Below are 24,610 nucleotides of genomic sequence, written 5' to 3'. Positions count from 1 at the left end.
GTTGGAGTCATTAAAACTAGTTTTTCAACCACTCTACAAATTTCTTGTTAACAAACTATAGTTTGGCAAGTCGGTTAGGACATCTACTTTGTGCATGACACAAGTAATTTTTCCAACAATTGTTTACGGAAAGATTTTTTCACTTATACAGTAATTCACTGTATCACAATTCCAGTGGGTCAGAAGTTTACATACACTAAGTTGACTGTGCCTTTAAACAGTCCCCTGTAGCTCAGTTGGTAGAGCATGGCACTTGCAACGCCAGGGTTGTGGGTTTGTTTCCCACGGGGGGCCAGTATGAAAATGTATGCACTCACTCTGGATAAGAGCGTCTGCTAAATGACTCAAATGTAAAAATGTAAAAGGCTTGGAAAATTCCAGAAAATTATGTCATGGCTTTAGAAGCTTCTGATGGGCTAATAGACATAATTTGAGTCGATTGGAGGTGTACCTGTGGATGTATTTCAAGGCTTACCTTCAAACTCAGTGCCTCTTTGCTTGACATCATGGGAAAATCAAAAGAAATCAGCCAAGACCTCAGAAAGAAAATTGTAGACCTCCACAAGTCTGGTTCATCCTTGGGAGCAATTTCCAAACGCCTGAAGGTACCACGTTCATCTGTACAAACAATAGTACGCAAGTATAAACACCATGGGACCACGCAGCCGTCATACCGCTCAGGAAGGAGACGCGTTCTGTCTCCTAGAGATGAACATACTTTGGTGCGAATAGTGCAAATCAATCCCATAACAACAGCAAAGGACCTTGTGAAGCTGCTGGAGGAAACGGGTACAAAAGTATGTATATCCACAGTAAAACGAGTCCTATATCGACATAACCTGAAAGGCCGCTCAGCAAGGTAGAAGCCACTGCTCCAAAACCGCCATAAAATGCCAGACTACGGTTTGCAACTGCACATGGGGACAAAGATCGTACTTTTTGGAGAAATGTCCTCTGGTCTGATGAAACATAAATAGAACTGTTTGGGCATAATGACCATCGTTATGTTTGGAGGAAAAAGGGGGGGCTTGCAAGCCGAAGAACACAATCCCAACCGTGAAGCACGGGGGTGGCAGCATCATGCTGTGGGGATGCTTTGCCTCAGGAGGGACTGGTGCACTTCACAAAATAGATGGCATCATGAGGAAGGAAAATGATGTGGATATATTGAAGCAACATCTCAAGACATCAGTCAGGAAGTTAAAGCTTGGTCGCAAATGGGTTTTCCAAATGGACAATGACCTCAAGTATATTTCCAAAGTTGTGGCAAAATGGCTTAAGGACAACAAAGTCAAGGTATCGGAGTGGCCATCACAAAGCCCTGACCTCAATCCTATAGAAGATTTGTGGGCAGAACTGAAAAAGCGTGTGCGAGCAAGGAGGCCTACAAACCTGACTCAGTTACACCAGCTCTGTCAGGAGGAATGGGCCAAAATTAACCCAACTTATTGTGGGAAGCTTGTGGAAGGCTAGCCGAAACGTTTGACCCAAGTTAAACAATTTAAAGGCAATGCTACCAAATACTAATTGAGTGTATGTAAACTTCTGACCAACTGGGAATGTGACGAAAGAAATAAAAGCTGAAATAAATAATTCTCTCTACTATTATTCTGATATTTCACATTCTTAAAATAAAGTGGTGATCCTAACTGACCTAAGACAGGGAATTTTTTTCATTAAATGTCAGGAATTGTGAAAAACTGAGTTTAAATGTATTTGGGTGTGTACAGTTCCGACTTCAACTGTAAGTGTGACATTACATAATGAATGGAAGGTGTTTTCACACTAGATCATTTCGCCCCTGGGTGAAAACACATAAGAGACATTTGCCTTTGTCTTTGAAAATGAGTTCAATGTAAAGTGTATGACATACTTACAAAACATACAAGTATCAGTTTTGTAGCACAATATTGCTCCATCAATAGGGTAAAGACTGGTCAAGGCCAACAATATAGACACATACAGTACATTTACAAGAAAATATATCAACTTTATTTTGTTCACAGAGACTCTCCATTGCCAAGGAGTTCGGTGACAAAGCAGCAGAACGTAGAGCCTATAGTAACCTAGGCAACGCTCTGATTTTCCTGGGCCAGTTCAACACTGCCACGGAGTACTACAGGTTAGAAGAGACTACAACACTGACACCTAGTGGACATGATGTGTGTCAACCAATGAGGCTCAGAGCGCTACGTGATATGTTAGACTTCATTACCTGCATGCATTCAAATCTAATAATGTTTTAGATCAATATAATGTATGAGATTAATTCATAATAAGAATGTGTCATTTAAAATAAATTGTTGGAATTGTGTGTGGGATAGTAAAAAACACGATCTAACTTTAAATATATCTGTTCTCCTCTTTTTCCATTCATCACCCTCTCTCCCTCTGTATACATCTAATTTCCTCTACCTCTCTCTCTCCTTCTCCCCGTCTCCCTCTTCCATCCAGGAAAACTCTGCAGCTGTCTCGTCAGTTAAAGGACCAGGTGATGGAGGCCCAGGCATGTTACAGCCTGGGGAACACCTACACTTTGCTGCAGCAGTACGAGAGAGCCATAGACTACCACCTCAAACACCTCCTCATAGCCCAGGAGCTCACTGACAGGTACACACACCTACAGTGAGGGAAAAAAGTATTTGATCCCCTGCTGATTTTGTACGTTTGCCCACTGACAAAGACATGATCTGTCTATAATTTTAATGGTAGGTTTATTTGAACAGTGAGGGACAGAATAACAACAAAAACATCCAGAGAAACGCATGTCAAAAATGTTATAAATGTATTTGCTTTTTAATGAGGGAAATAAGTATTTGACCCCTCTGCAAAACATGACTTAGTACTTGGTGGCAAAACCCTTGTTGGCAATCACAGAGGTCAGACGTTTCTTGTAGTTGGCCATCAGGTTTGCACACATCTCAGGAGGGATTTTGTCCCACTCCTCTTTGCAGATCTTCTCCAAGTCATTAAGGTTTCGAGGCTGACGTTTGGCAACTCGAACCTTCAGCTCCCTCCACAGATTTTCTATGGGATTAAGGTCTGGAGACTGGCTAGGCCACTCCAGGACCTTAATGTGCTTCTTCTTGAGCCACTCCTTTGTTGCCTTGGCTGTGTGTTTTGGGTCATTGTCATGCTGGAATACCCATCCACGACCAATTTTCAATGCCCTGGCTGAGGGAAGGAGGTTCTCACCCAAGATTTGACGGTACATGGCCCCGTCCATCGTCCCTTTGATGCGGTGAAGTTGTCCTGTCCCCTTAGCAGAAAAACACCCCAAAAGCATAATGTTTCCACCTCCATGTTTGACGGTGGGGATGGTGTTCTTGGGGTCATAGGCAGCATTCCTCCTCCTCCAAACACGGCGAGTTGAGTTGATGCCAAAGAGCTCGATTTTGGTCTCATCTGACCACAACACTTTCACCCAGTTCTCCTTTGAATCATTCAGATGTTCATTGGCAAACTTCAGACAGGCCTGTATATGTGCTTTCTTGAGCAGGGGGACCTTGCGGGCGCTGCAGGATTTCAGTCCTTCACGGCGTAGTGTGTTACCAATTGTTTTCTTTGTGACTATGGTCCCAGCTGCCTTGAGATCATTGACAAGATCCTCCCGTGTAGTTCTGGGCTGATTCCTCACCGTTCTCATGATCATTGCAACTCCACGAGGTGAGATCTTGCATGGAGCCCCAGGCCGAGGGAGATTGACAGTTATTTTGTGTTTCTTCCATTTGCGAATAATCGCACCAACTGTTGTCACCTTCTCACCAAGCTGCTTGGCGATGGTCTTGTAGCCCATTCCAGCCTTGTGTAGGTCTACAATCTTGTCCCTGCATCCTTGGAGAGCTCTTTGGTCTTGGCCATGGTGGAGAGTTTGGAATCTGATTGATTGATTGCTTCTGTGGACAGGTGTCTTTTATACAGGTTACAAACAGATTAGGAGCACTCCCTTTAAAAGTGTGCTCCTAATCTCAGCTCGTTACCTGTATAAAATACACCTGGGAGCCAGAAATCTTTCTGATTGAGAGGGGGTCAAATACTTATTCCCCTCATTAAAATGCAAATCAATTTATAACATTTTTGACATGTTTTTCTGGATTTTTGTTGTTGTTATTCTGTCTCTCACTGTTCAAATAAACCTACCATTAAAATGATAGACTGATCATTTCTTTGTCAGTGTGCAAACGTACATAATCAGCAGGGGATCAAATACAATACACTTTTTTCCCTCACTGTATGTGCACACTCAAATGCAGTCACACACAGACACACACACACACACACACACATAAACACTTCCACGCAAGCACACAAGCAAGCATGCACACATGCACCACAGGAGGTTGGTGGCACCTTAATTGGGGAGGATGGGCTCGTGGTAATGGCTGGAGATGAATCAGTGGAATAGTATCAAATACATCAAGCACATTGTTTGATGCCATTCCATTTGCTCCGTTCCAGCCATCATTATGAGCCGTCCTCCCCTCAGCAGTCTCAACTGACATGCACACAAACCTTAAAACCTTAACATGATTATCATTATGGTGTTTGATTTGTTCCTTCTCTAACTGTACGTGTTGATAGGGTTGGAGAGGGTCGTGCCTGCTGGAGTCTGGGAAATGCCTATGTGTCTTTAGGGAATCATCGCCAGGCCCTGCACTATGCCCGCAAACACCTGGATATCTCCAGAGAGGTAACCACTGCATTTTTAAGGAGTTATATTACTATTTATTTTCAAGACCAATATATTTGTCGTTGCTATTATCAGACTAACAATAATCAAACAGTGAAATCCCATACACCTGTAGTCAATAAGGTCTCTCTTTCTCCCTTCTCCCTCGCTCAGATTGGGGACAGGAATGGCGAGTTGACAGCCAGGATGAATGTGGAGCAGCTGATGGAGGCTCTGGGGGTCAACGAGAGTGACCTTTCACCCTGCGGGTCAGAGTTCGAGGTGCAAGGTAAAAGGGAGATTTCCTTCTATGGTTCTACTTTGAACTTGTATGTTCAGTGTGAGAGGGAGACTTAAGGTGAAGTAAACATCGGTGCTCGCATACTCCCTTAAAATACAGTGCATTCGGAAAGTATTCAGACCCCTTGACTTTTTCCACATTTTGTTACGTTACAGCCTCATCAATCTACACACAATACCCCATAATGACAAAGTTAAAACAAGTTGTTAGAAATTTGTTGCAAATTTATATATATATATAAAAAAATAATAATGAAATATCACATTTACATAAGTGTTCAGACCCTTTACTCAGTACTTTGTTTGAGCACCTTTGACAGCGATTACAGACTCAATTCTTCTTTGGTATGACGCTACAAGCTTGGTACACCTGTACAAAATAAATAAATAATATGCCATTTAGCAGACGCTTTTATCCAAAGCGACTTACAGTCATGCGTGCATACATTTTTTTGTTTTGTGTATGGGTGGTCCCGGGGATCGAACCCACTACCTTGGCGTTACAAGCGCCGTGCTCTACCAGCTGAGCTACAGAGGACCACATATTTGGGGACTCCCCAAATACAGGACCACTGTATTTGGGGAGTTTCTCCCATTCTTCTCTGCAGATCCTTCTCTGTCAGGTTGGATGGGGAGCGTCGCTGCATAGCTATTTTCAAGTCTCTCCAGAGATGTTAGATTGGGTTCAAGTCCGGGCTCTGGCTGGGCCACTCAAGGACATTCAGAGACTTGTCCCGAAGCCACTCCTGCGTTGTCTTGACTGTGTGCTTAGGGTCGTTGTCCTGTTGGAAGGTGAACCTTCGCCCCAGTCTGAGGTCCTGAGCGCTCTGGAGCAGGTTTTCATCAAGGATCTCCCTGTACTTTGCTCTGTTCATCTGTCCATCGATCCTGACGGGTCTCCCAGTCCCTGCCATTGAAAAACATCCCCACAGCATGATGCTGCCACCACCATGCTTCACCGTAGGGATGGTGCCAGGTTTCCTCCAGACGTGACGCTTGGCATTCAGGCCAAAGAGTTCAATCTTGGTTTCATCAGACCAGAGAATCTAGTTTCTCATGGTCTGAGAGTCCTTTAGGTGCCTTTTGGCAAACTCCAAGCGGGCTGTCAAGTGCTTTTTAGTGAGGAGTGGCTTCTGTCTTCACAGAGGAACTCTGGAGCTCTGTCAGAGTGACCATCGGGTTCTTGGTTACCACCCTGACCAAGGCCCTTCTCCCCTGATTGCTCAGTTTGACTGTGCGGCCAGCTCTAAGAAGAGTCTTGGTGGTTCCACACTTCTTCCATTTAAGAATGATGGAGGCCACTGTGTTCTTGGTGACCTTCAATGCTGCAGAAGTTTGTTGGTACCCTTCCCCAGATCTGTGCCTCGACACAATCTTGTCTCTGAGCTCTACGGACAATTTCTTCGACCTCATGGCTTGGTGTTTCCTCTGACATGCACTGTCAATTGTGGGACCTTAAATAGGCAGGTGTGTGCCTTTCCAAATCATGTCCAATCAATTGAATTTTGCCACAAGTTGTAGAAACATCTCAAGGATGATCAATGGAAACAGGATGCACCTGAGCTCAATTTCGAGTCTCATAGCAAAGGGACTGAATACTTACTGTTTCAAATGTTTAATAAACCTGTTTTCACGTTGTCATTAGGGGGTATTGTGTGTAGATTGATGAGGGAAAACATTTATTTAATCCATTTTAGAATAAGGCTGTAATGTAACAAAAGTCAAGGGGTCTGAATACTTTCAAAATGCACTGTACCTTCGCTTAAAAACGAGAAAAGAACTGCAATATTATTGTTTGTCCCTCTTGAGATGCCGTATCAACAACATAGCCAGTACTCTTCCTCAAAATAGTCCAAATTAATCTAAGATAACTCAAGAAATCTGTAATTGATTTTGATGTTTTTGCCGAGAAGGTCTTAGTCACACAATTTTACATCTAACTGAGATCTTTGGTGCAGTATTTCTCAATTGAAAAAAAGTGCATGAAAACTCGTTGAATGACAACAAAGACTTCATTGGAGAATCCCTACTGTTAACCAATCACAGACAAAGAGGTGTAGACTTCGGCTACCGAACTTCGACTTGCCTTAATAAAAACATTGTGTGTTTGAACAGCCGGGAAAAAAAACCCCCACAACATCACAAAATGTAATCATAATAAATGAGCGAACTGTTTAGACTGGGAAGCATACAGTAATCTTAACAGTATAGAAATGATGACCACGTGCCAGAGTCTGGTGTAGCGGTGAATGCTCCCAACCTTGGACCACACATGCCCCCTGGTGACGGGGGTTTGAACCTTTAAAAAATTAGAAGAAATGCATACATAAATGATGACCACTGGAGTTGTTTGGGAAAAGGATAAAGTTCCCCATAGACACTGGTTTGAGTCTATATGTGTGTTTGTCCCCTTGATGGTTCAGTGGAGGAATTGAGGAGAGTAAAATGATTCTAGATAAGAGCCTTATAGGGCTAATTCTACCTGGAGCTCTAAAATCATAACATGTTGAACTAACAGTCCAAATTAATTAATCTACTTTTGTTGTTCATTTGAGTAGATTTTCAATTTTACCTATGCCTGCACTTTTTTGAAACATGAGTTAATCCCTATGTGGATAAGAAATACAGATAAAAAGACAAGGTGATGCTTATATTTCTTTTGATAACCGACCCAGCCATACTTTGTCAGGGTGATACTAATGACCACAGTAATAACAATTATCAACATGGAAAGCCCTATATAGTAATTTCTGCTTATGACCAGCCCTGGTCCACATGCAGAGGCACTGCCCAGCTCTCTCTCCACCTCCTTACCACACCCCGCCCTCACACAACCCTGGGCACAGACTCTCTCTCTCTCTCTCTCTCTATCGCACACACGCTCAGAAGGAAAACGTCACACCACTCCTCCAGCCAAACTCTTTAAGTTGAGAGAGAGAGGCAGGAGCTGTGATGGGTTCTCACAGGATACTTACTGGATGCCGCAAATGGAATAAAACTATAGACTAATAACAATTATAGCAACTGTTTATTTTCAATTTATGCGACTGACAACAATTACTTTACCATAGCTCTTCGGAGTATGAGGTAAGCCTTTGAATTCTTTGAATGCTATGGAGCTGTAAAGAATAGTCAAGCGGTTTGAATGTATACTTGAGAAGGCTTCTGTGAAATGTTATAAACCCATTCTCTATTCAATTGGTTGAGGGAGATGTATGTATATGTCAGAGGTGGAATGAGATTTGCAAAGCTCAGAATAAGCTTTAGAGAATGCATACAATATCTCAGAGCCTGGGGCTTAGATAGATGATGTATGCATAGTAATGTCTCATTGTGCTTCTGTCAACAGACTCCTTCTCTGCTGATAATGCATCTCAGTGAATGCATTATGTATGACCCTCTAAAAGGACTTCTGTAGAAGTATAGAGTCATCATTTCAGCTTGATTGTTGTGAGGTTGGATTCAATCAATCGCGGATCAGATGATGGAGATGTTTTATTTTTTACATTTACATTTTATTCATTTAGCAGATTATCTTATCCAGAGTGACTTATAGTTGCATTCATCTTAAGATAGCTAGTTGGGAAAACCACATCACAGGCATAGAAAGTACATTTTTCCTCAATAAAGTAGCTATCAGTAGAGTCAGAACTAGGGGGGGGGGGGGGGGTCAAGATACTGTTTGAAGGGTTTCAGATGTTTTTGGAAGATGGGCAGGGACTCTGCTGTCCTAGCTTCAGGGGGAAGCTGGTTCCACCATTGAGGTGCCAGGACAGAGAAGAGCTTGGACTGGGCTGAGCGGGAGTTGCCCTCTCACAGGGGTGGGAGGGCCAAGAGACCTGAGGTAGCAGAACGGAGCGTTCGGGTTGGGGTGTAGGGTTTGAGCATAGCTTGAAGGTAGGGAGGGGCAGTTCCTCTTGCTGTTCTGTAGGTAAGCACCATGGTCTTGAAGTGGATGCAAGCTTCGACTGGAAGCCAGTGGAGTGTGCGGAGGAGCGGGGTGACATGAGAGAACTTGGGAAGGTTGAAATCATTCTGGATAAGTTGCAGAGGTTTGATGGCACAAGCGGGGAGCCCAGCCAATAGCGAGTTGCAGTAGTCCAGACGGGAGAGGACAAGTGATTGGATTAGGACTTGCGCCGCTTCCTGTGTGAGGTAGGAGCGAGTCACTGCTTTGATGTTTGCAGAGAACGACAGGCTGTTGTCCAGGGTCACGCCAAGGTTCTTTGCACTCTGGGAATGCGACACTGTGGAGTTGTCAACAGTGATGGAGAGGTCTTTGAGCTGGCAGGCCTTCCCAGAGGGGCAAGAGCAGCTCCGTCTTGTTGAGGTTGAGCTTGAGGTGGTGGGCCAACATCCAAGTTGAGATATCTGCCAGGCAGGCAGAGATGCGTGTTGCCACCTGGGTGTCAGAACGGGGGAAGGAGAAAAGTAGTTGTGTCATCCGCATCGCAATGATAGGAGAGACCATGTGAGGATATGACGAAGCCGAGTGACTTGGTGTATAGAGAGAAGAGGAGAGGGCCTAGAACCGAGCTCTGGGGGACATCAGTAGCGAGAGTACGTGTTGCAGACACAGATCCTCTCCACATCACCTGGTAGGAACGGCCTGCCAGGTAGGATGCAATCCAAGAGTGTGCAGAGCCTGAGACGCCCAGCCCTGAGAGGGTGGAGAGGAGGATCTGATGGTTCACGGTATCGACGGCAGCGGATAGAGAACAGAGGAGAGAGAGTCAGCTTTGGCAGTGCGGAGAGCCTCCGTGACACAGAGAAGAGCAGTCTCAGTTGAGTGACCCGTCTTGAAGCTGGTTAGGGTCAAGAAGCTCGTTCTGAGAGAGATAATGAGAAAGTTGATCAGAGACAGCACACTCAAGTGTTTTGGAAAGAAAAGAAAGAAGGGATATAGGTCTATAGTTTTGGACATCAGATGAGTCGAGTGTTGGTTTCTTGAGGAGGGGAGCGACTCTGGACATTTTGAAGTAAGAGGGGACGCAGCCAGTGGTCAGGGATGAGTTGATTAGGGAAGTGAGGAATAGGAGAAGGTCTCCAGAGATGATCTGGAGAAGGGAGGAGCGGATAGGGTCGAGTGGGCATGTTGTCGGGCGGCCAGACCTCACTAGTCGCAGGATGTCATCTGGAGAGAGAGGGGAGAAAGAGGTCAAGGCGTAGGGTAGTTCTGTGTGTGAGTCCAGTGGAATCAATAGGCTGAGTGAATGAGTAGCGGATGTTGTCAACCTTGTTTTCAAAGTGGTTGACAAAATCGTCCACAAAGAGGGCATAGGAACAGGTCAAATAACAATACTATATGCTTTTAAACAATTTAATTTGGAAATGTATTTCAAAATACATATGCTGAAGTCATTTGAATGATTCTTTACATTTTCTAAAAATCTCAACTTTGACATTGGAAGTATGATAGATAATGACAATCTTAACATTTCAATGTGACCTGCCTAGACACTTGTACTAACTATGTTGACACCAAAGTTCATGCATTTACACCAAACAGTGGCGCATTTTGATATTGTACTAAATATAGTACAAGGATGTGAATGGGTTTTAATGTTTCTCCCAGACCGACATGCACTACATCTGTCAATGTGTTTTACTCATTCACGTATAGTTATACAAATGACGTTCTACATGTAGTAAGACTTGAAAGAAACTCCATGTATTGTCTTTATCTTACCCATTTATGTCATTGAGATAGCTTGTAAACAAATATCCAGGCAATATACTCTGTATTCCTAGAGAACGGCAATGTTCTAAGGCTATGACAGGAGAAAGATCAAGGGGTCATGTGAGACATAGTCTGATGAAGGTAGACTGATAGATTGATTAGGATGGAATGTTGAGTGGTCATTGTTTGAGGTCACTTGAGGTAATTCCGGGCCATTGCATCTTCCATTGAGTCCGGGTATGGGAGGAAAGGGTGAGTCAGGTGGACACAGGCCTGCTCTGCGTATGGAGAGGACATGATGGATGTTTATTTGAAACAGAGAGTGTCTGTTTAGAGCAGCAGGCCCATGCAGTACAGACTGTGGTTAGGTGGGACCCGAGCCCTGGCGTCCTGGCACTGCCACCTCACAGAATCGAAATACAATGAGAAGAACAGACATTCAGGTTGTTATAATGGCGATGAAGTTTGGAGTATTGCAGTTTGCGATTCATGGCTGCTAAGTTTTTTCTATGCAAGAATAACGTTATGCCTTACTGGTTTGACAATTTGTAAATAGTAAGTAATTTAGGACTGTGTTCTGTCTATTCATTTGGGGGGAATTCCGATCCGAGTTAAGCCAGCGTAAATGGAACATAATTCCCTTTTTATGCACCTTTCTCTCTATACATATTCTGACCTTGCTATTAACCTGCTATTCGTTTGGGGTGGAGATAAAAAAAATTAAGGTGTTGCGGTGTGTCTTCAGATATTCTGACCTTGACTTAATTCCCTCATAATTCCACCACATTTACACATGATGAAAAGATGACTAAGGTCGAGCAACCTGTCAGTTCCAAGTGGAACAACATCTACTGGATTTTTCCCGATAGAAATAACACCATTATCCATGCACTGTAATTTACAAATTGATAAGAACTATTGATAAGAGCTAGGTAAATGAGTAAGCCATTTGGATAAGGGGATTGTAAATATTAATTACAATTGTTTTAGATATATTTTACCTTTATGATCACTAGAGACAAATGTGAAACAAGTCATATTGCAGCAAACTGAAGCATATCAACATACTGTATCACCTTTTCCACAGCGAAGTTTATAAAATGCTGGCCTTACAACTTGGGATGAAATTGGGAGACCCAAGCTATAGGCTTCTGTAGCCATGCGCAAATGACAGTACAGCGCCAAACCTACAGAGTTGATTTATGATTACTAGAATGTGTTAATTATATGCACAGACTTTTCACTGTATTTTTAAAAACAATTTGTATCATGTTATATATTAGCCGCGATCGGTAGCCACCGTCAGTTATACCCACATACATTTATAACTTTTTTAAGGGGTTAGATCAGCTTTAATATTGCAGATAGATAGTAGCTTCCATCAATGTAATTGTCTGCATCACTTCCACTTCCAATCCAAAAATGTTATAAATTGATTTTCATTTTAATGAGGGAAATAAGTATTTGACCCCCTCTCAATCAGAAAGATTTCTGGCTCCCAGGTGTCTTTTATACAGGTAACGAGCTGAGATTAGGAGCACACTCTTAAAGGGAGTGCTCCTAATCTCATCTTGTTACCTGTATAAAAGACACCTGTCCACAGAAGCAATCAATCAATCAGATTCCAAACTCTCTACCATGGCCAAGACCAAAGAGCTCTCCAAGGATGTCAGGGACAAGATTGTAGACCTACACAAGGCTGGAATGGGCTACAAGACCATCTCCAAGCAGCTTGGTGAGAAGGTGACAACAGTTGGTGCGATTATTCGCAAATGGAAGAAACACAAAATAACTGTCAATCTCCCTCAGCCTGGGGCTCCATGCAAGATCTCACCTCGTGGAGTTGCAATGATCATGAGAACGGTGAGGAATCAGCCCAGAACTACACGGGAGGATCTTGTCAATGATCTCAAGGCAGCTGGGACCATAGTCACAAAGAAAACAATTGGTAACACACTACGCCGTGAAGGACTGAAATCCTGCAGTGCCCGCAAGGTCCCCCTGCTCAAGAAAGCACATATACAGGCCCGTCTGAAGTTTGAATGAACATCTGAATGATTCAGAGGAGAACTGGGTGAAAGTGTTGTGGTCAGATGAGACCAAAATGGAGCTCTTTGGCATCAACTCAACTCGCCGTGTTTGGAGGAGGAGGAATGCTGCCTATGACCCCAAGAACACCATCCCCACCGTCAAACATGGAGGTGGAAACATTATGCTTTGGGGATGTTTTTCTGCTAAGGGGACAGGACAACTTCACCGCATCAAAGGGACGATGGACGGGGCCATGTACCGTCAAATCTTGGGTGAGAACCTCCTTCCCTCAGCCAGGGCATTGAAAATGGGTCGTGGATGGGTATTCCAGCATGACAATGACCCAAAACACACGGCCAAGGCAACAAAGGAGTGGCTCAAGAAGAAGCACATTAAGGTCCTGGCCTAGCCAGTCTCCAGACCTTAATCCCATAGAAAATCTGTGGAGGGAGCTGAAGGTTCAAGTTGCCAAATGTCAGCTTCGAAACCTTAATGACTTGGAGAAGATCTGCAAAGAGGAGTGTGACAAAATCCCTCCTGAGATGAGTGCAAACCTGGTGGTCAACTACAAGAAACGTCTGACCTCTGTGATTGCCAACAAGGGTTTTGCCACCAAGTACTAAGTCATGTTTTACAGAGGGGTAAAATACTTATTTCCCTCATTAAAATGCAAATCAATTTATAACATTTTTGACATGCGTTTTTCAGGATTTTTTTGTTGTTATTCTGTCTCTCACTGTTCAAATAAACCTACCATTAAAATTAGAGACTGATCATGCCTTTGTCAGTGGGCAAATGTACAAAATCAGCAGGGGATCAAATACTTTTTTCCCTCACTGTATATTATTTGCAAATATACACTACCATTCAAATGTTTGGACATACCTCCTCATTCAAGGGTTTTTCTTTATTTTGTACTATTTTTTGCATTGTAGAATAATAGTGGCGATATCAAAACTATGAAATAACATATATTGAATCATATAGTAACCAAAAAAGTGTTAAACAAATATATTTTAGATTTGAGATTCTTCAAATAGCCACCCTTTGCCTTGATGACAGCTTTGCACACTCTTGGCATTCTCTCAACCAGCTTCACCTAGAATGCTTTTCCAACTGTCTTGAAGGAGTTCCCACATATGCTGAGCACTTGTTGGCTGCTCTTCCTTCACTCTGTGGTCAGACTCATCCCAAACCATCTCAATTGGGTTGAGGTCGGGGGATTGTGGAGGCCAGGTTATCTGATGCAGCACTCCATCACTCTCCTTCTTGGTCAAATAGCCCTTACACAGCCTGGAGGTGTGTTGGGTCATTGTCCTGTTGAAAAACAAATTATAGTCCCACTAAGCCCAAACCAGATGGGATGGTGTATCGCTGCAGAATGCTGTGGTAGCCATGCAGGTTAAGTGTGCCTTGAATTCTAAATAAATCACAACACCATAACACCTCCTCCTCCATGCTTTACGGTGGGAAATACATTTGCGGAGATCATCTGTTCACCCACACCGCATCTCACAAAGACACATCTCCAATTTGGACTCCAGACCAAAGGACAAATTTCCACCGTTCTAATGTCCATTGCTCATGTTTCTTGGCCCAAACACGTGGTTTCTTTGCAGCAAATCGACCATGAAGGCCTGATTCACACAGTCCCCTCTGAACAGTTGATGTTGAGATGTGTCTGTTACTTGAACTCTATGAAGCATTTATTTGGTCTGCAATTTCTGAGGCTGTCCTCATGAGAGCCAGTTTCATCATAGCGCTTGATGGGTTTTGCGACTGCACTTAAAGAAACTTTCAAAGTTCTTGAAATGTTCCTTATTGACTGACCTTCATGTCTTAAAGTAATGATGGACTATCGTTTCTCTTTGCTTATTTGAGCTGTTCTTAATATGGTTTGGTCTTTTACCAAATAGGGCTATCTTCTGTATACCCCCCCCTACCTTGTCACAACACAACTGATTGGCTCAAATGCATTAAGAAGGAAAGAAATTCCACCAATTAACTTTTAAGAAGGCACACCTGTTAATTGAAATGCATTCCAGGTGACTACCTCATGAAGCTGGTTGAGAGAATGGCAAGAGTGTGCAAAGCTGTCATCAAGGCAAAGGGTGGCTATTTGAAGAATCTCAAATATAAAATATATTTAATTGGTTTAACACTTTTTTGGTTACTACATGATTCCATATGTGTTATTTCATAGTTTTGATGTCTTCAGTATTATTCTCCAAAGTACAAAATAGTAAAAATAAAGAAAAACCCTTGAATGAGTAGGTGTATCCAAACTTTTGACTGATAGTGTAAGTATAACTTTTGTATGACTGAAGCCTTTAGTGAGAGGTCTAATGCTTTAGTATTTAATCATTTCTGCCCTCCGAATTCATATTCATTATACAAATAGGCCCATTTAATTTCGTCTGGCTTGCCGTTCCAAATAAAATATTTTTTTCTCATATAATTAAAACAGCTGTTTGCTAGCTGTAGACAAGGCCATAAGCAGGTAAACTGGGATATGACTAAAGAGTTAATCAGGTGGATTTTTCCACAAATAGGTATTTACCTTTCCATGGTAGCAAGATCTTATCTATTTTTGGTAACTTTCTATTATAGTTTATTGGAGTGAGATCATTTATTTATTTCGGGATATGTATACCTAGTATATCCACATCACCATCAGACCATTTTATTGGTAAACTACACGGTAATGTAAAAGTTGTATTTTTTAGTGATCCAATACGTAATATAGTACACTTATCATAATTTGGTTGTATTCCAGAGAGGTTAGAAACATTATCTAGATCCTCTATGAGGCTGTGGAGGGATCCAAGTTGTGGATTTAAAAGAAAACATGAATCACCAGCGTACAATTGACACCTTCGTAATCCCTTGATATTATTGTTGGATCTGATTTTAATAGCTAACATTTCGATGGCCATAATAAATAGATATGCCGATAGTGGACAACCTTGTTTTACTCCTCTTGACAGTTTAAAACTTTCAGAGAAGTAGCCATTATTTACTATTTTACACCTAGGGTTACTATACATGATTTTAACCCATTTTATAAGAGATTTTCCAAAATTGAAATGTTCCAGGCATTTATATATAAACTCCAGTCGTACTTTATCAAAAGCCTTTTCAAAGTCAGCTATGAATAGCAGGCCTGGTTTCCCAGATTTTTCATAGTGTTCTATTGTTTCCAGTACTTGCCTTATATTCCAATGTATCGTCCATGTAAAAAACCTGTCTGATTAGAATTAATAATGTCCGACAATACCTTTTTAATTCTATGCGCTATACATTTTGCTAGAATTTTTGCATCACAACACTGAAGTGTAAGGGGCCTCCAATTTTATAAATGGACTGGATCTTTATATTTCACACTTGTGTCCTGTTTCAGTAATAATTAAATCAGATTTTCTTGTTGAGTGTCTGATAATCTACCATTTACATAGGAGTGGTTAAAACATGCTAATAACAGTCCTCTGAGTATATCAAAAAAGGTTTGGTATACCTCAACTGGTATGCCATTCAGCCCTGGAGTTTTCCTGGACTTAAAGGCTTTAATTGCATCAAGAAGTTCCTCCTCTGTAATTTTGCCTGCACATGAATCCTTCTGGACGGCTGCTAATTTTACATTATCAATAGAAAAAAAATCCATACAATTAGCTTCGGTTAGAGGAGATGGAGGCGACTGAAACGAAAACATATGCTTAAAGTATCATATGCTTCCTCTTTCAAAATATAATTTGGTGAATCATGGGTGACTCTGCCATTTGTAACCGGTTTCAGTAAATTATTTTTGGTAGCATTTCTATGTTTGGTGCATTTTTCCCCATATTCCATCCAGTTTGCTTTATTTTTATAATATACTACACTTGCTCTTTCTTGAATAAGTTCCTCCATTTATTTTTGTTTTTCCTTTAACTTATTCTGAGCCTCTATGGTACAGTTTTTATTGCTATCTGTCTGTTCTGTTAGACCTTCTATTTCCTTTGTTAGTATGGACTTTTTTGACCTAAATTGCCTTTGTCTTCGAGATGAGTACTGAATTGCATGGCCTCTAAATAAGGGGATTTTCTGTACGGAAAAATTCAGTTATAAATTCCTCTGTCCTAGTTAAAAACAAGTTATCATCCAATAGGCTTTGATTACATTTCCAATATCCTCACCCACGTGGAAATTCAGTAAGAGTAATGTATATGCCAATTATCTGATGGTCCAACCGCATTCTGTCCCCTATCAACACTTTTTAAACTTTTGGTGCCAACAAGAATGACATAAGAAAGAAGTCAAGACGACTAGCTTGATTGAGCCTCCGCCATGTATATCTCACTAGGTCAGGATATTTAAGCCTCCATATATCCACTAGTTCCAATATATCCATGACATTCATGATTTCCTTAAGAGCATGAGGGTGATAGTTTGTAGTGTGATTTCCTTTACGATCCATTGAGGTATTTCAAACAGTTTTATAATCTCCCACCATAATAATAGAGTCTTGTATTGCTTGCAGGGTTGATCATTTATTATATATATTTTCAAAGAAGCATGGATCATCATTATTTGGGACGTAAAGGTTAATGAGCCATATCTGTTTATGGTCCAATAACATATTTAAAATCATCCATCTACCTTGCGGATCTGTTTGGACAGTTTGCACATTTGTATCAAAATGACTGTTAATTAATATCATTAATATTAATGTCACTACTTTAGTGTTACGTTTTGCATCATTCGATTACATCGTTAGTTTACCGTTCATTCCTCTGTCACGTTCGTGTGGTTGTTCTTGAGGATCCCTAGCAATAGTGGATCATATTAGGCTAACGTGTGTTAGTTGTGCAATAATTTCGGACATTTGAATCATGATGGAACGCAGACTATACATAAGTTTAAAACTGGAGCCTGGCGCACGGTTCACGACGACTGGACCGTTGTCGTCACAGTTCCATGATTAGTGAGGATTATTAGGTAAGATCTATAGGACTACTGTTCAACCCCTATTGTACACTTTTCTCACCTTCTAATATTTCATGGTTTGAACAATTGAATATGGCAACTTTCAGGATGAATAAAAAAAGAAAACAGGTTTGGAGAGCCTTTACGCACACTTTACGCACAAAATAAAAAACAGGTTTGGAGAGCCATGAGTGCGTAAAGGCATAAAGGCTCTCCAAACCTGTTTAAATTGTTTTATTTCCTAACCCTAAATAATATACAAGATCAGAGTATTTTTGTATCTATCAATTGGTGCTGAAAAGGAGTCGAATATATGTGTATTTACATGGCTTTCTTTCATTGATCCCTAATATTCAGAACCGTTCTCTCCATATATTCTAGTGAGTATTGAGACAATTAAAATTAAAAAGTACACCAATTTTAAAGGGATGGCTTTAGATAAATGTACTGAAAACCCTATTGAATGAAAACTCAATGGGAAAAACTGTTGGCCAGCAAGTGGGAGGGTTTTCAGCGGTTGAATTAAATGTATTCAGCGTGCGCAAGGGCACCACGCCTGCAAAGCCTGTTACACACCTGCATGTCTGCAAGTCTGAATACCAACTACTGAGAAGTGTAAGGGAAAGGTGTACATTTCCTAAGTCTGAATTGGGCCCTTGATGTGCATGTCTGAGATAACTAGGCCTTCAGTGAGTCAGTACACTGGACATGTGCGAGCCAAAGGGAACAAGTGTAGATAGATTTGGGATGAAACCAACATACCTTTTTAGATAAATAAACAAAGTTAGGTGATTATGTCCCAGTCCAGACAGGCATAACACAGACCATGTATGACAACAAAATATTTGGTTGTGTACACTTGTTGGGTACGGTGTAGAGTGAGTGATGGTAATCATCAATCATTACATGTTCTGCTCTAAACAAATACACAGATGGGTTCTCTGATGCACATAACAAAAACACATTGAAAATAGAGGTGTCAACTTTTGAAAAATTAGGCCCCAGACACGTTTCAAATCCATTGGTCAGATCATGAAGCACAAATAAAAACGTTCAGAATAATGATAATAACATAACTTTATAAATGTAATTGCTAATTCATTCTAATATTGCTATAGCTAATGATACAACCAAATACATACAGTACATAGTGTTTTCTTTTTTTACTTTCCAAGTGTCACATGACTGATAGATCTATGCAGATAGTACAAGCATGAGAAGTGGACTGCAGAAGTGGACGTACAGGGTATGTCGGTAGGGCTGTGACAAATGGTACAATTATTGTCATAATTGAATGGTTTTAACCGCTTGGAATTTTTGGAAATTAAGCTTCTCTTCCCGATTTACCAACTCTAACCACTTCATGTAAAAATGACAAACTCATATTACGTAAACTATATATTTACTTGAATATAAAGTTGAATCCCCCTTCCCCTAAAATAAATGTATTAAGATGATTATGAAGATTTTTTAAATTTATTTTTTTAGTTCACGGTTATTGTCGTTTACACGATTTATACAATAATTCTCGGTATCTCAGTGAAGGCCATCCAGCTCACACCCTGGCCCAACATTCCCTATGGGTGCATGGCTCGTAAAGGGCCCCTTATCCATAGTATTTCTGCTTGGCTGTCTGACTGAAACTCGTCCTCACCACACATCACAAGACCATCTGTTTGAGCTGTATGGGAAACATTCTAAATATTTGTTTTGGTTTTATGTTTATAAAGGTTTATCTAACGGTTGAGCAAAGTAGTTTTTGAATGGTCACCCTACAGAACTTTTTGTAATACATCAATGTTAGAGGCATTGGTAAGATATACAGTGAGGGGAAAAAAGTATTTGATCCCCTGCTGATTTTGTACGTTTGCACACTGACAAAGAAATGATCAGTCTATAATTCTAATGGTAGGTTTATTTGAACAGTGAGAGACAGAATAACAACAAAATAATCCAGAAAAACGCATGTAAAAAATGTTATGAATTGATTTGCATTTTAATGAGGGAAATAGGTATTTGACCCCTCTGCAAAACATGACTTAGTACTTGGTGGCAAAACCCTTGTTGGCAATCACAGAGGTCAGACGTTTGTTGTAGTTGGCCACCAGGTTTGCACACATCTCAGGAGGGATTTTGTCCCACTCCTCTTTGCAGATCTTCTCCAAGTCATTAAGGTTTCGAGGCTGATGTTTGGCAACTCGAACCTTCAGCTCCCTCCACAGATTTTATATGGGATTAAGGTCTGGAGACTGGCTAGGCCACTCCAGGACCTTAATGTGCTTCTTCTTGAGCCACTCCTTTGTTGCCTTGGCCGTGTGTTTTGGGTCATTGTCATGCTGGAATACCCATCCATGACCCATTTTCAATGCCCTGGCTGAGAGAAGGAGGTTCTCACCCAAGATTTGACGGTACATGGCCCCGTCCATCGTCCCTTTGATGCGGTGAAGTTGTCCTGTCCCCTTAGCAGAAAAACATCCCCAAAGCATGTTTCCACCTCCATGTTTGACGGTGGGGATGGTGTTCTTGGGGTCATAGGCAGCATTCCTCCTCCTCCAAACACGGCGAGTTGAGTTGATGCCAAAGAGCTCGATTTTGGTCTCATCTGACCACAACACTTTCACCCAGTTCTCCTCTGAATCATTCAGATGTTCATTGGCAAACTTCAGACGGGCATGTACAGTGGGGAAAAAAAGTATTTAGTCAGCCACCAATTGTGCAAGTTCTCCCACTTAAAAAGATGAGAGAGGCCTGTAATTTTCATCATAGGTACACGTCAACTATGACAGACAAATTGAGATTTTCTTTCTCCAGAAAATCACATTGTAGGATTTTTAATGAATTTATTTGCAAATTATGGTGGAAAATAAGTATTTGGTCACCTACAAACAAGCAAGATTTCTGGCTCTCACAGACCTGTAACTTCTTCTTTAAGAGGCTCCCTTGTCCTCCACTCGTTACCTGTATTAATGGCACCTGTTTGAACTTGTTATCAGTATAAAAGACACCTGTCCACGACCTCAAACAGTCACACTCCAAACTCCACTATGGCCAAGACCAAAGAGCTGTCAAAGGACACCAGAAACAAAATTGTAGACCTGCACCAGGCTGGGAAGACTGAATCTGCAATAGGTAAGCAGCTTGGTTTGAAGAAATCAACTGTGGGAGCAATTATTAGGAAATGGAAGACATACAAGACCACTGATAATCTCCCTCGATCTGGGGCTCCACGCAAGATCTCACCCCGTGGGGTCAAAATGATCACAAGAACGGTGAGTAAAAATCCCAGAACCACACGGGGGACCTAGTGAATGACCTGCAGAGAGCTGGGACCAACGTAACAAAGCCTACCATCAGTAACACACTACGCCGCCAGGGACTCAAATCCTGCAGTGCCAGACGTGTCCCCCTGCTTAAGCCAGTACATGTCCAGGCCCGTCTGAAGTTTGCTAGAGTGCATTTGGATGATCCAGAAGAGGATTGGGAGAATGTCATATGGTCAGATGAAACCAAAATAGAACTTTTTGGTAAAAACTCAACTTGTCATGTTTGGAGGACAACGAATGCTGAGTTGCATCCAAAGAACACCATACCTACTGTGAAGCATGGGGGTGGAAACATCATGCTTTGGGGCTGTTTTTCTGCAAAGGGACCAGGACGACTGATCCGTGTAAAGGAAAGAATGAATGGGGCCATGTATCGTGAGATTTTGAGTGAAAACCTCCTTCCATCAGCAAGGGCATTGAAGATGAAACTTGGCTGGGTCTTTCAGCATGACAATGATCCCAAACAGACCGCCCGGGCAACGAAGGAGTGGCTTCGTAAGAAGCATTTCAAGATCCTGGAGTGGCCTAGCCAGTCTCCAGATCTCAACCCCATAGAAAATCTTTGGAGGGAGTTGAAAGTCTGTGTTGCCCAGCGACAGCCCCAAAACATCACTGCTCTAGAGGAGATCTGCATGGAGGAATGGGCCAGAATACCAGCAACAGTGTGTGAAAACCTTGTGAAGACTTACAGAAAACGTTTGACCTGTGTCATTGCTAACAAAGGATATATAACAAAGTATTGAGAAACTTTTGTTATTGACCAAATACTTATTTTCCACCATAATTTGCAAATAAATTCATTAAAAATCCTACAATGTGATTTTCTGGATTTTTTTCCCTCATTTTGTCTGTCATAGTTGACGTGTACCTATGATGAAAATTACAGGCCTCTCTCATCTTTTTAAGTTCCCCACTGTATATGTGCTTTCTTGAGCAGGGGGACCTTGTGTGCGCTGCAGGATTTCAGTCCTTCACGGCGTAGTGTGTTACCAATTGTTTGACAAGATCCTCCCGTGTAGTTCTGGGCTGATTCCTCACGTTCTCATGATCATTGCAACTCCACGAGGTGAGATCTTGCATGGAGCCCCAGGCCGAGGGAGATTGACAGTTATTTTGTGTTTCTTCCATTTGCGAATAATCGCACCAACTGTTGTCACCTTCTCACCAAGCTGCTTGGCGATGGTCTTGTAGCCCATTCCAGCCTTGTGTAGGTCTACAATCTTGTCCCTGACATCCTTGGAGAGCTCTTTGGTCTTGGCCATGGTGGAGAGTTTGGAATCTGATTGATTGCTTCTGTGGACAGGTGTCTTTTATACAGGTAACAAGCTGAGATTAGGAGTACTCCCTTTAAGAGTGTGCTCCTAATCTCAGCTCGTTACCTGTATAAAAGACACCTGGGAGCCTGAAATCTTTCTGATTGAGAGGGGGTCAAATACTTATTTCCCTCATTAAAATGCTAATGAATTTCTAACATTTTTGACATGCGTTTTTCTGGATTTTTTTGTTGTTATTCTGTCTCTCACTATTCAAATAAACCTACCATTAAAATTATAGACTGATCATTTCTTTGTCAGTGGGCAAACTTAAAAAATCAGCAGGGGATCAAATACTTTTTTCCCTCACTGTAACGTTACTGCACCCTCTATAAGGGGTTTGTAAACTATTTTTAAACTGTTGATGATGCATACTTAAAACCTCTTAGATGTAAAGTCCCCTGTTTAGGGGACCTGCGTGGATCTGGTACTGGTTCCGACTGACATGTTTGCTTACAAATGGACCTATGGACACCGTAGATCGAAATGGGGTAACCCTGGTAATGATAGCCCTGGTTCCCACAGACGCAGTAGTATATTTTGTCCGCCTGTGTGAGGTGGATGTGAAATCTATATAGTACATTCAGAGATCGATTTATAGCCATTAATCTAAAATAATTCATAGATAAAAAAACGTTATTTTAAATTTTTAAGCTAGAGCTCTGTGTGACGGTCACAGAGGTGGGGGCAGATGTTTTGATCAAGAGAGACTTTTAGAAAATATGCACATTTTCTCCAACACTAAACATACAAATATGTATTGTTATAAGGAAGGTGACATCTTATAGTGGCTTTATAATTTGATTATGCTATATTTAGAAAACATGTCATTTCAAGCCTTATTCATTCAGTTTTGTTGAATAGGAATTACGTCATAAAGTATTTAGTAGTTTCATATTTTTATCATATTTGTACTGTGTACTTGAGCTTGTGTCCTCAGAAGTGACTACACCTCAGCAATTTATAACTATTTTTACCAGAAAGGTGAGATGTTAACCTTTCTTGGAGTATGCAGCATTACTAGTTATTGTTTATGGTCCTCTCATAATAAATATTTTATTTCAGGGATTACGTAGATTACATTTTAGATTACATGTATTAATAGATTCAATCATGAACTAATAAATATGAATGAAATATCTGTACATACTTTAACGACCCTAGCCTTGATGAGCGTGTTACTATGTCTCTGAGGTGTGATTGTGGATAAGGTGTTTGTCTTGGGTCAGGCGACCCGGGTTAAAGCCCCGCTCAATACTGTCCCTCTCATTCGTTACAGTACTAAAGGGCACACTAAACCGTCCATACACACAAAACCGTCCATTGACAATTTTACAAAGGGTATCTTATGCTTTAATGTCCTCTTTTGCTCTCTTCTTTGTTCTAGGAGCCAGACCCAAAATCACCAAGAGAAACAGTATGGACAGTGTTGAACTGTGGAAATACTCGTCAGATAAGGCAAAAACAGTCATTTTGTTGATTCCATTGAGTTTTCGTTTTCTCACATCATTTCTCTGCCATTTTATAAAATAACAGCATTCACATGTAAAATCAATAAAAATCCAATGGTATACTTAACTTTCCCTGCAGAATGGAGACAGCCAGTACTTGAACAGTATATCTCGGAGATCCAAGAGTCAACAGTCTCAGCCAGGCAGAGGGAAGGGCTACCCCGACAGCCAGTCCTCAGACGAGAGGCAGTGGTTTGACTCACCTGTGGATGCCGATGAAATCACAGTCCAAGTCCTGCCTCCAGTGAGTAGCCATATCTTCATTTTCAATTTCAAATAAGTTCTGAAAAACATAGTTAACCATAAAATATAATTTTCCATCCACGCAATGTGATTGATTGATTGCTTCTGTGGACAGGTGTCTTTTATACAGGTAACAAGCTGAGATTAGGAGCACTCCCTTTAAGAGTGTGCTCCTAATCTCAGCTCGTTACCTGTATAAAAAGACACCTGGGAGCCAGAAATCTTTCTGATTGAGAGGGGGTCAAATACTTATTTCCCTCATTAAAATGCAAATCAATTGATAACATTTTTGACATGCGTTTTTCAGGATTGTTTGTTGTTGTTATTCTGTCTCTCACTGTTCAAATAAACCTACCATTCAAATTATAGACTGATCATGTCTTTGTCAGTGGGAAAACGTACAAAATCAGCAGGGGATCAAATACTTTTTTCCCTCACTGTATAAGGTCCCACAGTTGACAGTGCATGTCAGAGCAAAATCCAAGCCATGAGGTCAAAGGAATTGTCCGTAGATCTCAGAGACAAAAATGTCTGCAGCATTGAAGGTCCCCAAGAACACAGTGGCCTCCATCATTCTT

General features: G+C 41.4%; 1 protein-coding gene across 2 annotated transcripts in view; it reads left to right on the top strand.

The window, feature by feature from the left end:
* Positions 1-24,610, top strand: part of LOC311099767 (G-protein-signaling modulator 1-like) — a 79,226-nt gene that overhangs the window by 37,133 nt on the left and 17,483 nt on the right. For both annotated transcript variants that reach the window (XM_084140511.1, XM_084140510.1), the window contains exons 6-11: positions 2,007-2,122; positions 2,455-2,610; positions 4,582-4,690; positions 4,844-4,958; positions 23,666-23,736; positions 23,869-24,033. In XM_084140511.1, coding sequence (XP_083996637.1) covers positions 2,007-2,122; positions 2,455-2,610; positions 4,582-4,690; positions 4,844-4,958; positions 23,666-23,736; positions 23,869-24,033 — 732 coding nt within the window. The remainder of the gene's footprint in view (positions 1-2,006; positions 2,123-2,454; positions 2,611-4,581; positions 4,691-4,843; positions 4,959-23,665; positions 23,737-23,868; positions 24,034-24,610) is intronic.

The sequence above is a fragment of the Coregonus lavaretus genome (genome assembly GCF_964263955.1).
Source record: "Coregonus lavaretus genome assembly, chromosome: 24".
In the NCBI taxonomy this organism is placed as follows: Eukaryota; Metazoa; Chordata; class Actinopteri; order Salmoniformes; family Salmonidae; genus Coregonus; species Coregonus lavaretus.
This window is presented reverse-complemented; position numbering and strand designations above follow the sequence as displayed.